The sequence below is a fragment of the Rousettus aegyptiacus genome, unplaced genomic scaffold (assembly GCF_014176215.1).
Source record: "Rousettus aegyptiacus isolate mRouAeg1 unplaced genomic scaffold, mRouAeg1.p scaffold_m13_p_6, whole genome shotgun sequence".
NCBI classification, from domain to species: domain Eukaryota; kingdom Metazoa; phylum Chordata; class Mammalia; order Chiroptera; family Pteropodidae; genus Rousettus; species Rousettus aegyptiacus.
The window spans coordinates 70,156,963-70,173,368 of NW_023416309.1; the positions used below are offsets into that span (position 1 = coordinate 70,156,963).

At 39.0% G+C, this 16,406-nt stretch overlaps 1 protein-coding gene across 5 annotated transcripts in view; it reads right to left on the reverse strand.

The window, feature by feature from the left end:
• LOC107517402 (protein shisa-6) overlaps window positions 1-16,406 on the reverse strand; it is a 597,831-nt gene that overhangs the window by 183,010 nt on the left and 398,415 nt on the right. For 4 of the 5 annotated variants that reach the window (XM_036223917.1, XM_016158078.2, XM_016158077.2 and 1 more), the window contains 3 exons: window positions 12,341-12,445; window positions 4,200-4,357; window positions 1,604-1,742 (listed from right to left, as the gene is read on the reverse strand). In XM_036223917.1, coding sequence (XP_036079810.1) covers window positions 1,604-1,742; window positions 4,200-4,357; window positions 12,341-12,445 — 402 coding nt within the window. The remainder of the gene's footprint in view (window positions 1-1,603; window positions 1,743-4,199; window positions 4,358-12,340; window positions 12,446-16,406) is intronic. The other variant, XM_016158079.2, reaches the window with a different exon arrangement.

Sequence of the window (16,406 nt, forward strand, 5' to 3'; positions counted from 1 at the left end):
TCATAGCAGATTGTTACCTAATTAGAGCTGTGATGTATGCTACAAAAGACAACTCAGTGTGCAATGAAGACAATAGACATGGTGGCTATGCCTGAAATTTTGACTGTCTTCCCTCTTCTAAGCCTATGGACATCCTGTTCCTTCTGGCTTTGACTGCACTTCTCATCTGTGCTTGACTGAATTCTACTCCCTTAGGTCTTCTTTAATATTATTTCTTTAGGGAAGTCTGATCCTTGGCCTGGATACAGCCACTACTTCCTTTGTTTCCATTGCATACCAAACTCAAAGAAGACTAATGCAGGTGCAGTAAGTATGATATGGAGAGAGAGGGCTGTGAACTGAAGTTGTGGAAGTAGGCAGGAGAAAGAGCCCAATGCATTTTCTTTCAGGCAGTGAAAAGGTTATTGGATTTTATCCTAGGAATGGTGAGGAGCATTTTAAAATTATCATTCTGGCTGTGGCTAAAGGACAAATTTGAAGAACTAGAGCAGAGGTGGAGAAACTAGTAGTAAGACATTTTTAAGAGTTTATGCAAGAGACATGGGTACTACGGAATAGAGTGCTAGAAAAAAATAAACATATTTGAGAAATATTCAGAGGGTAAAATGAACAATAGTTCATTCATGATTAGATGTAGAATTAAGGAAAAGTGTCAAGGATAATTCCCAGGGTTCTAGAATTAACAAGGAAATGATGGTTCCTCATACTAAAGCAAGGAATGCAGAAGTAGTTGTGGGGTGTGGGGTGACAGGAAAATTAGCTTTAGAGGCTGCTTTTAGATATTCTGCTTTTTAGATATTCAGGGTGAGCTGTGGTATAGACCATTGGCTATATAGGTTCAGAGTCCAAAAGAGAGGTTTGGGATGGTCATGAAAGTTAAGTCACTGGCATGGAAGTTGATAGTGGTAGATAACCTAGAGAGAGGATGCAATGAGCAAGGGGCCTGTGAACTGCAAAGAAAACAGTAGAGTTTTTTTTTTTTTTAATTTATCTTGGACAGATTTAACAGGGCTAAGGGAGCTCATGTTGTGGTAGCAAAGGTGATCCAAATAAGAGAACCCCAAAGAGAAGTGAAATTCATTGGGAACAGCCCAAGAATGCCTAGTTGGCTTGATAGCAATGAAGAAATTCTCCATCCAATGTATTAACCTTGAAGGTTTTTGGTTATGTTTTAAGGTGTTATTTCTGTGCGTGGATCTGCCCTAGGCACTAGCCACCTTTAAGGACAAGCAGCAATGGGAAGCATGGGTCTCTTTAATACCTAACTCTCTCTTCCCAATGCTTTCCCCATCTTATGTCCTTCCAGGTAAAGACCATTCCATCTAAGGGTTTTCCTTGGCCACTGCAAGTGTGTCCTATGGGATGGTGATCTCCAAGGTGCTGCATTTAAAACAAATTGTTCGACCACAGAAATCCATTTTTTAATAAAATACCCAACAACACTTTTTTATTATAGAAGTGTTCAGACTTTTTAATATACTATGGGCACAGTGACCCTCTATGAAAAGGCTCTAATATGTTTCCCCAACACATGAACCCAAGAACCCATCCAGAGTGGGGCAATCACACATGATTGATTTTCCAGTTTAAGCTGGGAGTGTACCTGTTTGGAGAGAAGCTCTTTGCACAACTGGTAAAGAGTGATAAACTTTCTGGCTAATAACCGGGCTTCAATGAATCCTTCTGCCACCAGCATGATCTCACAGATCAATTCAAAGTCTGGAACAACCATCGCACAAGGCCTGTGTACAGGGAGACAGAGGGTCAAGACAGTTTTCCAATCATAGTCCAAGACAAGAGACACTGGTTGAGATCATGAATAAAGGCATCCATAAAACCTTACACCTGAGCAATGATTTCATCTAAGACTTTCAATTCAAAGTTGAGTTTACTAAGGATAAAGAAAGTGAACTCTCTTGCCCAAGGTGATGGATGATGTTAGAAGAGAGGTAGAGAGTTGAGGCTACAACTCAAGTCTTGTAACTTGAGTCTAGTGTGGCTTACATAAGGCACAGATCAGTAAAGCAAGTCATCTTGAATTAGGGACTGAGGTTGAAGAACTGAATCTCTTTTGATACCTACAGAAAACTGACAATCTCTTTGTTCTTCATCCTCGAGACAAATGTATCCTCCAAGCCTGAACACTCAGGGCTTATTCTGTACTCACTTGCATATAGATGTAAATATATAATGGTAAGGGTTAAAGTAAATGCTTATTAAGCCCCCCTTGTCACAAAACGGCATATATGAGAATGCAGAAGAGGATTTTTGTCTATATTATATAAGAATTTACTTTGATTTTTTTTCTTCTGGCTCTAGAAACATTTCATTTTAAAATTACTTGTTTTTAATTAATTTAGTAGGTATATAATAGGAGCCTAAGGTTGTTTCATTTTCTTAATTGCATTTTCCCTACACTGCTACAGAATTTTAAAAAATATTTAACTCAAGTATGTTTTTCCTTTATTTTATATTGCATTAAAATTCAAAGGAACAATCAAATACTTAGAAACTCAAAATTATTTTGCAACATGAAATGAGGTTAAGTATGTCTCTACACAATGGAAAGCAATGCAGCCATGAAAAATAATGCTGCAGAAGAAAAATTGTCTAATGACATAGGAAGACATTAATTAATGAAGGCAAGATACTAAACTATATAAGCTATGATCCTGAGTTTGAAAAAGAAATACTCTGCCCACAAAACATTGGAAAAACATTGGAATGAAGAATGCCAAATGGTTACACTGATTATCTCTGAATGGTAGGACTGGAGTGAGGAGGAGCAGAGTCTAAAGTCAGACTGGCTGGGTTTAAATCCCGGTTCTACCACTTGCTAGTTGGACTGTTGCTAACTCTAGTAACTAGGGTTACTACCCTGGGCAATTTGCTGAATCCATCTATTTTCTTATTGTACAAGGGGGATACTAATAATATCTGCCTCATAAGATCTTTATGAGAATTAAATGAACAAGTAGATATTTGTCTTTATTGTTTTTACAAATGTTTTTCGGTACCCTCCTCCCCAAATTTTCTTCTATGAACATAAGTTCTCTTTAAATTCAGGGAAAAAATATAAAGAATATTTTTTATCAGGGTGATAATCCACCTTCATTATTGTGTCTAATATTCTATTGCACCAGTTTAGACAGCCTGTTGAAATTCCAACAAGCTCTTGGCTAGAGTGGAAACTTGCTTGAGGAAGAGATACCCACTCCACTCTTGTGATATAAGAATTTGCTACCATTGAAAGAATTTAAAAATGAGAGACTTGAGTACCCTGGGAGTTTCCAGTTGCTTGCTAGGACCTCATGTCTCCTGAGAGCACTGGGCCTCTCAATCCTACTACAAGACACCTTTGTTATAGCTCCCACAGCCTATCTTAGGTAACAGTTCTGTAGGTAGAAAATCAGAAGCCATGAAGCATCTTTCAATTTTTTCTTTGTTGGGCTGCCTTTTCTGGAAAAAAGATGGAGATTCCAGCCCTTGCTAAGAAATGCATTTGTATTTTCTTATCAAAATAAAGATTTTAAAACATGGCAATATCCATGGTTGACAAAGGTAAAAGAAAAGAGGTGCTCTCATGCACCACTACTAGCAGTATAATTCAGCACTACTCCTTTTAGAAAGCAATTTGGCAATGTGTATCAAGAGCCTTAAAAATGTTCCTCCTTGTTAACTCAGTAATTCCACTTCTGGGAAGGCAGCCAAAGAAAATAATCATGCATAGAGGGGGGAAAAAGACTAAAGATGTGTATTACAGCATTATGCATGAATTTATTTTAAATGTTAGAAACTGTCTTAATATTTAACTCCGGGAGACTAGTTAACTTTATTGTGGACCTTGAACTTGATAGAATAAAATGCAATCATGGAATGAGATTTATTAATATCTGACAGAAGATACTATTTATGATATGATTATGATAGACTATGAAATGAAAAAATCAAAATAATACAACACTGTGTGTAGACCACAAATGCAGACTACAAAGGTATGACTTTAAAATATGCATGTAAAGAACAGTACACAATTAAGTAAAAAATCATTTTACTGATTATAGCATTAAAAGTGGTTTCTTAAAACTACTTTTCTATATGTTCCAAATTTCCTCTAACATATAGGTCATACTTTTCTGGTGGAAAAAATAAAAGCAGGCTCCCGTTGGGTCATCACATGGGGCAGTACTAATGCTCACCTGAAGAGAGCCTTGAGGTTCTCCGGCAGTTCTGTACGGCCAGCATAGCCTGGGTTCATGGTGATAAAGATACCCACAGAAGGATTCAGGCTAATTTCCTCCCCAAGGAAGTTGAACCACCGCTTCTTATCTCGAATTGCATCTTGAATACTTTTTACCTGGTGAACAAGTCAACAGAAGTTTCTCTACTGCATTTTAGGTTTGGGATGGTAGCTAAAACTGGAAATCCACATAACATAAACACTTATTCTGTGACCTCTTTCACTGAAGGAAAGGTACAATGACTACAACCTGGACCCTTTACTGTTGGACATTGGGTGCCTGTCCAAAACAAATCTGGCTGCACAGGTCCATATTTATAACACAGAGGCAAGACCTTGGAAGGGAACAGAAAACAGGTGTTTTACTCTCTCTGAGCATTGTCCACTCTGTGGTAACACAGAGTATTAGCATTAACCATGTGCTGAGCACTGTTCTGAGCACTTTTTATGCATTAACTCATTTGATCCTCACCACAATCTGTTGAGCAGAGCATTTCAATACCATTATTCCCATTTCTCTATGATGAAATAGAAGCATTGAGAGGTGTAGTTTGCCCAGCTTTACACAGCTACTAAGTAGTGGTGTCTGGATATGAATCAGGCAAATGGATTCTGGGGCCTAGGCTCTTAGCCACTGCATGATAGAAGAACACCAGTACCTACCTCCTGGGCTTGTTTTAAGAATTAAATTAAATGAAGTCATAAGAGTTTAGTATATAGAAAATATACTTAAAAATAGCTTAAAATAACAGCTAACATGGAAGTTGTTAATGTGCCTATTATCATTGCAGTTGTGGTCCTCATCTTAGTTTAACTTCTCACAACCACTCACCAGTATACTCTCCAAAACAGACAGTATTAAGCCCAGGTTACAACAATGTAGATGGAATGTCCTGTATCATGAGGACAGGAAAGAGCCATAGTAGCAAAGGTAGGCTGGGGCCAAATCCTTGAGGGCTATTAATGCCTTTCTAAAGTGATTAGGCTTTTGCTTAAATGTAGTCTGAAATCAGAGGGGATTTAGGTAAAGTTTGACCTGGTCAGATTTCTGTTCTAGAGTACTCTTATTAGCAGTAGGGGAAGAGACAGATGTGAAATTCACTCATACATATATATTTTTTTACATCTGGTACTTTGAAAAAAACATGCAAAAATGATCAGCAACATAAGGGGTACATTTGTTCAGCCAGGACCTGGAATGTCTCTGAGTATTTCCAGCCCCTCAGGGTTCTTGAAAGCAATACCTAAAAGCTGGAATCAGAGCAAAGATTTTCGAATGAGCCCCAAACATGTCATCTATGCTTAGGGTGTTTAGAATAGCCAAAGTTTCTGTAGAGCTTGGCCTGCAGGTATGTGTGTGTGTGTGTGTGTGTGTGTGTGTGTGTGTGTGTGTGTGTGTAAAGGCAGCTGGACCATCTCACCATCTCAAACTGGGCAAGCTAGGCAAGGCTCTTTCCAGTGCCTGAAAGGACAGAATTTGCCAGACATGAGACAGTTAAGATTCAGCTCTTTTCTCAAATGAAGCTCTAATGACTGAATGCATTTGAGCTCGAAGCAATTAGTTTGAGATTGAAATGTCTTTTCTATGTATAGACTATCAATGCCTTTCTGGCAGAGGTGGTCTTCAGTACTCACATTGGCTAAAGATTAAGTTCTGCTGGTTCTTGGGGCACTCACAGCACAGCTCTGCCAAATAGCCTCTCACCACTCTGCAAGCTATACAAGTGGTAAAGGCTAGGTTTGTTCCTTTGGCCTCAGTCCTCCCATCTATAAAATATACTTAGTACTCACCTTGTTATGGAGTGGGAGGTGAGATTAATTACCATTTACAAGTTGCTTGATATCTCTGGGTAGAGGCAAAAGTGAAAGCCTTTTCTGCTGTTTGCTCAGACCCAGCATTCCTTCTGGAAACACCAAGGCCCAGAAACCTCAGGCTCAGCAAGAATTGATGATGCACTTTAGCATCAGTAGCATCTGTGCTTTTGTGTAACTTCTATAGGGGGGCCCTTGAGGGGAAGTGTTGAACAGACTTGAGGATACAGTTAACAGCAGAACGTCAGTGCAAATAATATGTCCTGTTAGCCTGGCTTCTGAGAAACGGGAGACTTCTGTTGACATTTTCTCATTGCCTTCTCAGCAACTGAGGTCCAGGAACAAGCCATTGGAAGGTAACAGTGAACAAGGTTCAGGAGGATCTGATAAAGAGGTCCTGCAGGATGCCTGGGGGAGAAGCCGGTGGACTGGAACCATGTGAACTGAACTGCAAGCCTGACCAGGTGGAGGTACACATTCAGGTAGGCACAGACTGATATCTAAGTCTGCCGTGTATACTCCTCAGTTAGGGAAGTCTATTTCTCCATTAAAAACTCAACATTTTTGGAGATTTTAAAGTCATAGGGAATTACAACAAAATAACACTGACATTTTATGAGCACTTGATATGTACAGGTGATATTCTGAGTATTTTACATGAATTATCCCATTCAGTCTTCTCAGTACCTGTATGAGATGGGTCAGTCCTCATTTAATAAATGAGAAAACTGGGACAGAAAGTAATTAAGAAACTGTAGTTATATAAGATGTCAACATAAGAGACAGTGAGGGAAGGTATGTGGGAACTCTCTATACTATTTTTGCAACTTTTCAATAATTCTAGAATTTGTTTAAAATAAAAAGTTAAAAGAAAAAGAAAAATATATTTGCCAGATATCTAACAGTTGGTAAGTAGGCACTGGAGTTAAAAACCAGGCCATCAAGTGCCAAAGCATATACCTTGAGATACTTCCTCAAACTGCCTTCTGCCAGAAGGAGTACTGGTGCCAGTTCCTCATCAAATATATATGTTTTCAGAATAATTTGTATATCTCTGAAAATAATCAAGTTTGTTGTAAATTGGAGGCATAAGTTTCCACGAAATAAGAAAAGGTGCTTTTGCCATCCATTAAACAAAACAAAAATGGAAAGCTATGTAGAAACAAATGTTCTCAACTGGGGATGACTTTTCATCTGTCCTCCTGAAGGAATATTTGACCATGCATCGAGATATTTTTGTTGTCACAGCTAATGGGGAGGTTGCTGCTAGTGTCTTGTGGGTAGAGGCCAGGTCTACTGCTAAACATCATACAATGCATAGGACAGATCTTTACAACAAAGAATTATCAGGTCCAAGACATTGATAGTGCCAAAGTTGAGAAACTATGATCTGGACCAAACATTTTACATATTAGGCCAAGAAGATGTAAATGGCTTGTCTACCATTCCATAGCTTGTATCCCTGAGTCCCACCAAATTCTCATGCAAATTCTTAGCCCCACACCAGATTAATCAAATCAGAAATTCTGGGGGTGGTATCCAACCAGCCTTGTTGTAATAAGCCCTCTAGGTGCTTTTGATATGTACTAAAGTTCAAGAACCACTGCAGTGCAGTCAGTTCTTGGATTTCCACTCACACTTGCTTCTGCCCAGGTGTCCCTATTTATAGCTGCTGACTGACCCCCTCCCTCTCTCTGATGAGCCTGGGGCTTCCATTCCCTTCTACCCACCTGTCTTGGAGAGGACTTGTCCCTGCAGCCCACTGACCTGGATCAATCAGGCTCGATCTTGTGGGTCTTGATGTGAACCCAAGCTTCACAGTCCTCAAGATAGTTTCCTTACCTTGCAATCTCCCTCTCAGCTCTTGTTCTCAAAATTTGCAGAACATAAAAACCGTGTGAGAAGGTATTATTTTTTTAATTTGTATTTATTTATTTGTTTGTTTGTTATTTATTTAACTCAATGCTCAGGTCCTGCCTCAGACCAATAAAATCAGAATCTTTGGGGGTGGAGACTATATTTGTGCATTATCATTTTTCACACTTGCCCAGGCAACTCTAATGTGCAGCCAACATTGAAATTACTGTGCCAGGCAGCACATCTGCAACTGTATTTTGCATATGAATCACTGGCATCTTGTGAAAATGCAGATTCTGTTTCAGCAGGTCTGTGCTGGGTCTGAGGGTGTGCATTTCTAACAAGTTCACAGGGGATGCTGACACTGATGGTCCACAGCTTGAGTAGCATAGAGCTAGATAACACCATTTAACTGACCATTCTCAGGACATCTGGTAGCCAGTTAAGTGTCCTTCCCACCAGACTCATTCTTCCACATCAATTTCATGACCTACCACTGCCCTAACCAGACGAGTTTACTTTCTCTTTCCAGCCTCTAAGGCTTTTGACTGCACCTTTCTAATGGAGTTTACTTTCTGCTTCATATTTTAGATATATGTATAAAGTTTACTTCTCTATATCAGAGGCCAGATTTCAATGATCTGTGCTGTAATACACTTAAGCTATGTGTGCTTTTCTGACCATGGGGGCTTGATTTGACATCTTAAGAAAGGTATCTTTCCCTTCAAAGACTAGAAGTTGGTGGTTTTAGAGGGTTACACCCCTATATCCTCCCACCCAGGCTAGAGCCCTGCATCAGATGCATTCACAAAATATTAAAGTCATACTAACTCTGCAGGTGACAAACTTTAAGAGGTTATCAGTTAGCTCTCGCTACATGAATCTTTTCAGCTTTTTCACCACACGCCTCTACCTTGATCCTTTCATTCTAAAAAAGTGGCCCATTCTCTGGTCCCCTGTGGTCATTCTCTCTTCCAGCCTTTGCTGAAAAATGCCATGTGTTATTCAAATCCTGCATGATTCATTCTCCACTTCTTTCTGCAATGGCAGACTGGCATCTGCTGCCTTCAGGAAGTGCAACCCACTCATCACTTTTTACATTTTTAAAAATATTTCTGTGTTTTTACCCTATACCTTAAGCTCTTCTATGAAAGGTGTTACATGGGAGGGTCCTTTGGTTCTGAAACCATTTGTTCAGCACCTTGAGTACTTGGAACACTGCTATGGTGGGCTCCCAAGTCCTTGCTGACTGATCTGCTGTTTCTAGCTGCTTCCTACCTCGGAAGGGAGTCAATTGGCAAGGGCGCCTGACCAGAGGATGTGTAGGGGAACAAGAGGCTAGAGGTATAGGGCAGTGAAGTGTGCCCTGGTGGAGCATGTCCTCAGGCCAGATAACATAAGGCCTAGTGAGCTGATTGCAGTAGTAATAGCAAAATTTTTTTAAAAGATAAGTACTGTGGTAACTTATACATTTTAAAAATAGCAGAGTAATTGCTCTTGAATTGCCATGCCTTCCCCTAATTGGATATGTAATTCTTAACCAATTTGACAGAGACATAATAACATCCAGGTACAAGGATACTGAAGCATACTCACTTTTGTAGAAGTTACTAGGAAGAGGAGCACAGATGGGCAAGGAACAGAGAGGATGAAAGGCAGAGAAGGAAAGGGAGGGCAAAGGAGAAAGTGTCAATGCTGGCGTGCCTTCTGAACCAATATGCCACCCTGGACTACTATGTGAATAATTAAGTACAATTTTCTCCTTGGATGATTTAAAATGTTATCAGCTCAGATTTTACCCAGGCTGCTGTCATAGCACTTTCTTAAGAATGTCTCCTATAGGTGTGTTTCTAGACTGGAGTGTAAAAGCATCATGAAATTCCAGACTAAACTTATTTCATTTAATTTCAGAAGCAAAAGGGAACTGGTTTTGGAGAATCCATTACTGACCTCATGTTGGATAGTTTCAAAAAAGGCAAATTTAATGTCTTATCCATTAGGGACAGTGACTTTGGGGCATTACCTCATAAATTAGGACACTGTTAAGTTTGTTAAGATAGCTGAGGCTGGACCAGCTGAGAACTAAAGGGTATAGAGAGCACTGGTGAGACCAGGGTGTGGACCCTCCTTCTTTGCCCTATGCATCCTATCCTTCCGCTTTTCTTTAACCCATTTACTGCAATGTCTACATAATAATGATAACAATCATCCTCACCACCACCATCACTCCCATCATCATCACAACCATCATCTTCATAACCATCATCATCGTTATTACCAACATAATCACTACCATCATTATAATCACTATCTTCACCATCATCACCACCATCATCATCATCACCACTACATGACTACCATTTTCACCACCATCATCACAACCTCCATTAATATCATAATTATCACCAACATTACCACCATCGCCACCAACATTACCATGATCACAATCAGCATCACTATCATCACCACCATCATCATCATCCTCATCCTCATCCTGATCCTTATCCTCATCCTCCTTATCATCTTCTCAGAGACTAATTTATTGACTTTCTATTATATGTAGGGCTTCGTTTTAAGTGCTGTACACATATCAATAACTATCACAATTCAGTATACTTGCCTAAGAAAAATGTCAGTTAAGCTAAACTTTTTCCTTGTTCTTTGTCTGGACATAAAAATTTAAACAGAGGCCTATAGGGACCAAAAAATCCAGTTTTATTTTTTCACTTTGCATACATATTGCTTTAGAAATAAAAGCAAACGATAAGAGGAAAATTAAACTATTTTTGACTGTACAATGTGTGGGCACAAAGTAGGAACACCAGACATGCAACTGTTCTAAGACTGCACCACAGCTTTCATCCTTGTATGGTACCTTGACATTTGCTTTGTTTTGTTGAGGCAAGATGATGGGAGGCTCTGAGACCACAGGCTTCCCCTAGTGGGAAATGGGGAAATTCTGGTTACAGAGAGGAGCACAGGAACAGGTGCTAGCAAAGGATATGTTTCTCTGTGGTGATTGGGGGTGGGCTTTAGGGGAGGCTGGCGGACTTCTGTTTAGGCCTTCACAACTATCAGGACCACATGCGAGAGCTCTGACATGACTATAGACACTGATTCTCCCACTGCCCAGCACCTCCTTAAAACCACTGCCAAGTAAAGGGGTAATGTCCCTTTCAGAAATTTCCAGGGGTTCCTTGTTGCCTACTGAAGAAGGTAGAATGCACATCACGGCATTTAAGTCTGTCTACTATTTGGTTTAAACCTACCTCTCTAGCTTCATTTTCTCTCTAGTATTTTACCTCCTCTACACCAGATCTGTGCCCAAACCTGCAACCAGTCAGCATAAGTGTGGATGCTGGGTTGAAATCCTATATGTATATACAGACATATGTATGTACATATATACATATACATATACATATACATATACATATACATATACATATACATATACATATATGTATAGATAGATAGATAGATAGATAGATAGATAGATAGATAGATAGACAGATGATAATAGTGTCTCATGAGACTGTTGGGATATAAAAGATGTAAGAGATAATGTAAGATACAAGGTATAAGAGATGATATATGAGAAGTATCTGGTACACAACAGACTTTCAATAAAGGTTTGTTCCTCTCCCCAGTCTTCGGCAGCTCTCACTGTCTTTGGGATCCTTACCCAAATTTAAATTTTCTCCATCCTTTTAAGGGCTGTCTTTAAGATAACCTGTCTAGCAGTCTTGCCCTATACTTTCAGTCAGATTTCAAATCACTTCTAGTGCTCATGTCTGTCTCAAGAACCTAAGTTTTGCAGGGATCTTGTCCTATTGAATCAGGCACCCTTTAGCCTAGTCTTGAGCACAACAGCACTTACCATATCATAGGTGTTAAATAAGAGCTTTCTGGGTGATTTGAAAGACAAGAGGCATACGCTTGCACAAAATCTGACCAAAAAATGACTTCTTCCATTCAACAACATTCACACTGTAATCCTCACCTTATTAAGTGAATTTAGCTGAGAGAGGTGGAGCAACTTGCTCAGACTCTCAGGAAATGGCAGACCCCAATTTTAAGCCCCAGTCTGACAATTTCCAAAGCTTATGGCCCTTCTAAGGAGCTGGGCTTCACCACCTTGTTTGATCCTTTCCTCATCCCAAAGAAACAGATGAGAAAGCTGTTCTTTATTCTGCTTTTATGGAGGAGAAAATGGGAGTCCCATGGCCAGTAAGTGCATCCACACTGGCAAGGACTTACCCACATCCTGCACATGGGCCTGATTTCAGAGAGTGGAGAAAGGGACATGAAGTGCAAGGTGGGAGGGAGACAAAGGAGTGGATGGGGAGGGGTTGAAAACAAGAGGATGTGGACTGCTACAGTGCTTGGAATGAAGAACACAGGGCTCCCACCAACTTCTGGCCCCCATACCTGTACTGCCACCACCGAGAGGACCTCCACAGATATTCGATTAAATTCATCAAAACAGCCCCAGGCACCAGTCTGAGCGAGGCCTTTATAGATGTTGCCGCAAGACTGCGATGAAATGTACAAAGGTTAAATTACTATCAGTATTAGGCTTATCAGTATATATATAAATTAATTTCCATCCTCTTTATTATAGATATTTCCATAACTCTAAAGACCACTGTGGCTTTTAACTACAAAACTAGAAACTTGTATTTAAATTTCAAGAACAATTAAAATTTTGATGGCCACGGGTGCCAATATAAGTCACAGGATCAAACAGAACCTTTTCAAGGAACTTAGAATAAAATCTCTTTAAAATGTCATCAAGCTTGCATTACTGTTGATTTTGTAGCTTTCAAAATCTCAGGAAATGAATAAAATATTATTATTTTTTGCACCATACAGACAAAAGATCTCCCACTCAGCCTTTCACATGTGCTTATGAAAAAGTTTATATCTGTATCTTTAGACCCATGCCCAAATACTCAGGTTTCCCAGAGTGATAGGAAGCTAGAGATGGGGTTAGGAAGTGATAAAATATATAGAAAATAAAATACAAGTAAATCTTTCAAATGAGAGCAAAGAAGGAATTTCAGAGGGAAGATGGTATATATCTGTCCTAAAAATAAAAGCCATCCTGGGCATTCAACATGAACTAGTAAACGATGGAGCACCAGAAAGGACAAGTTACTGAAAGATATTCTCATCATAATGAGGAAATATCATTAAAGTGCTAGGAAAATGCAAACAGTAGAAAATACCATTCATTTACTGAATAGACATTTTTTTGACAGTTATGTGCATAGCTCATGTGCCTGACATGGAGGCTCAATCTCTGTAAGAACTTCTGGTTATGTTTGGAGACAAAGTACACAAATAAAACAAGTAAATTGCTACATGAGCAGTGGTTTCAATAGATAATATGGACTACGAATGTTATAGAGTTCAGAGAGGAGTGGGTCAAAGTGCTCTAGAATGATCAGTTTGCTAAATGAGAGAATTTCAAATAGCACTTTCCAAAGTTTATTTCATGGAATGCTAAATATGGAAGATGCTCCTTGAAGACAAGGCTTTTTAGTCAAGCACCAAAAAGGCTTGGGAAACACCGCATTCTATAAACAATCACTTTTGTCAATTTATAACATGTTAGCATTTTAAGGGCACCAAGAAGTCCTCCAAAATTAATTAGTTAATTTTGTTATATGGCTAGAATTTTTTTCCCCTGGTTTTCTCAAAATGCACATCTGGCAAACAATTGTGTAGAGGGAAGAACACAGAAGTCAGAAAACATGGAATGTTGGTGTCTCACAGAACTGTATGGTATCTTAAAACATACATTGAGAATGCTGGCTGAATAGGATAACAGTATCCATGTAGGTAGAATGGAAGAGCTTTCCAGGAAGAGGGAAGATTATGGACAAAGGATGAGCAAAATCATGTTTCCAGAGAAAAATAAAAGGGCGTTTTGGCTGAAAAGTTGAATCACTAAAGGAGGTCATGGTTCTGAAAAACTTGAATTATTATAAGGGATCTTTGGAGGTTTGAAACAGAAAAACATGATTGAACCAACATTTTAGAACAAGTCTGACATTACATAAGCTAAGTTGTGCATGGGGCAGACTTCAAAAAGGAAGGGAAGAATAAACCCCACTTTTTATTAAGTTCTTTAAATTAAATTATTCACTTTCATTCAGGAAATACTTTATGAGCATGTACTATGTGCCGGGAGTTGTCCAAGTCATGAGGAATTACCAGTGAACAAGGGAGACAAAGCACCTATTTTCATGAGGCTTACATTCTAATAGGGAAAACAGAGATGATGGAAAAATAAGAAACTATCAGACAGTAATAAATCCCACTGAAGACTTTTTTTTTTTTTTTTTTGGTCTTAAAATAAGGGCGATGTAGTCATATTGAGAAGTCAGTATTTCTGAGGAGGTAAAATAAATTCTGGGAAATGTGTTTGTGTGTTCAAAACAATCCTAAAGCTAGATTTTACAATTATTACATTCATGAATATACATGTATACATATACACTATTTGAGAAATATGTTTTATTATTATATTTGAGATGTATAGTAATATCTGTTATTATCTTTGAGATAATAATAGCTACCTGTCAAATTTCATGAATAGTTAAGTAGTTATGTGGAAGTTCAAGAATCAAAATCTAGGGTTTTCCACATTAACAGTGGTTTGGCAAGCTCTTTAAAGCTTTATATCCCTTTCTTCAAGTGAAAATCCAATATATTAAACAGAAAAAAGTAGAGTTTTTATAAGTGGATACATGTCACCCCCACAATTTATTTCCTGAGACCCTGAATAGAACCCCAGGACTCTACTTTGCTCTATTTTTGACCCCACCATAACAGTACAATGGTTACCTTGCTACAAAATGGTGAGTTTCTGGGCTAGAATAAAGGAAATAAGAATAGAGTCAAAGACCTGGAAACGAGAGGCCTACGGAAGGAAAAATCAACACAGGTGACTGATTAGAACTATGGAAGGAAGGACATGAAATAATCAAGATATCTCAAGTTTTCCAAATCCTGGACCACAGAGAAAATGAGATTATTTGTATTAATGGGAAGAGAAATCTGGCCAGAAAGAAGACAAAAGTCGCTAGGAATGGCCTTAGAAGAGAGTGTTAACCAAGTATGAGAGAAAGGCATCGAAATGGAAACCGCTGTACTAGAACCTGAGTAAAGCTGGAAGATAAATTTGGGCATCATCAGCACCCAGGTAAAACTTGAAACAATAAAAGAGAATCAGAAACTGAAATTGAGGAGGCCAGATCAGAGTTAAGAGGATTGTAGAACACGATGTTTCAGAAATCGATAGTCTCAAGGAGTGGGTGTTCCACAGGATTGATGCTACATAAAGGTCAAAAAGAATCTAGATACTTTCAGGTTCAAAACCACCTGATGTTTCAGCAATAGCCTCTACAAAATGAGGTTAAGGGAGAAAGTATTGCTGCTATAATATAAAGAATATGTTAGCACTAAAACTGTAACTATTTCCAGAGAAAGTGGTTAGCTTTACAGGTTTTTCAATCAGCACTAATAAAGAAATAACTTTCCCTTGTTCAGTGTCCACCTCATTACCTGATACCTCCTAATATAATTCCTATTACAGAGGACTGTGAGGTTCCTTAACTACAGCCCAAACTCTCTTCTTTAATTCCACCCTGTTTCACCTCCCCCCATCCCTATGATCACTAGGTATTATTTAATTTTTTTTAAAGACTTATTCTTTCTTTTCCATTTTTACTACCTCATCATCTGGCTCTTCACTCTCTCTGGTCTGAATGAGTACAATGTTCTTACCAAAATTTTTCTTTCCTTCCAGTCTCTTCCTGTATCTATTCATCTGGCTATCCAAGGAGTCTTATTTAAATACCATTTGTTTTCATCATGGTCCTACTCTGTTTTGAAGCCTGCAGGGTCTTTCTGTAGCCCACCAATTCAAGGTCAGATTCTCTCAAGTGGCTTTGTGTCCCTCCGCTCTTTATTCGACCCCATCTCCCAACTTCTCCTTTTCTCTGATCTACTCTAATGTACTCAGCCATTGTTCCAAGTTTATTTCTAGCTTGTTCTCTGTGAGTATCATGAACAATACATCAGAACGATGCCTCATGAAGTGCATGGCAGTTCTTTCTGACCCTCACTGTATTCCTCTCCACAACCTAGCTAAGCCCCGTGAGGAGAGTTCAGGGGTGAAATCATAATTAGGGGTAGGGGAAGGACATTGACTGCATATAGAACTTGGTCATGTCTTTAAAGCTGACATTTTAACGGGTTTGACTGTGTTCAAATGTCACATGCCCTATTGGGCACTCACCCAAACCTTAAACAGCCTCAGGTCTCATATCTTCCACAATGGCTTTCCTGACTAGGATGCTTTGTGACTCTCCCTCTACTGTGGTGTATTCCAGGGCTCAGAGTTTGTGGAACACACGTCAGCACTCATACTGCCTGATATCTCCCCTAGTTATTTCATATGTCTTTCTCGTCTCTCCAAATGGAT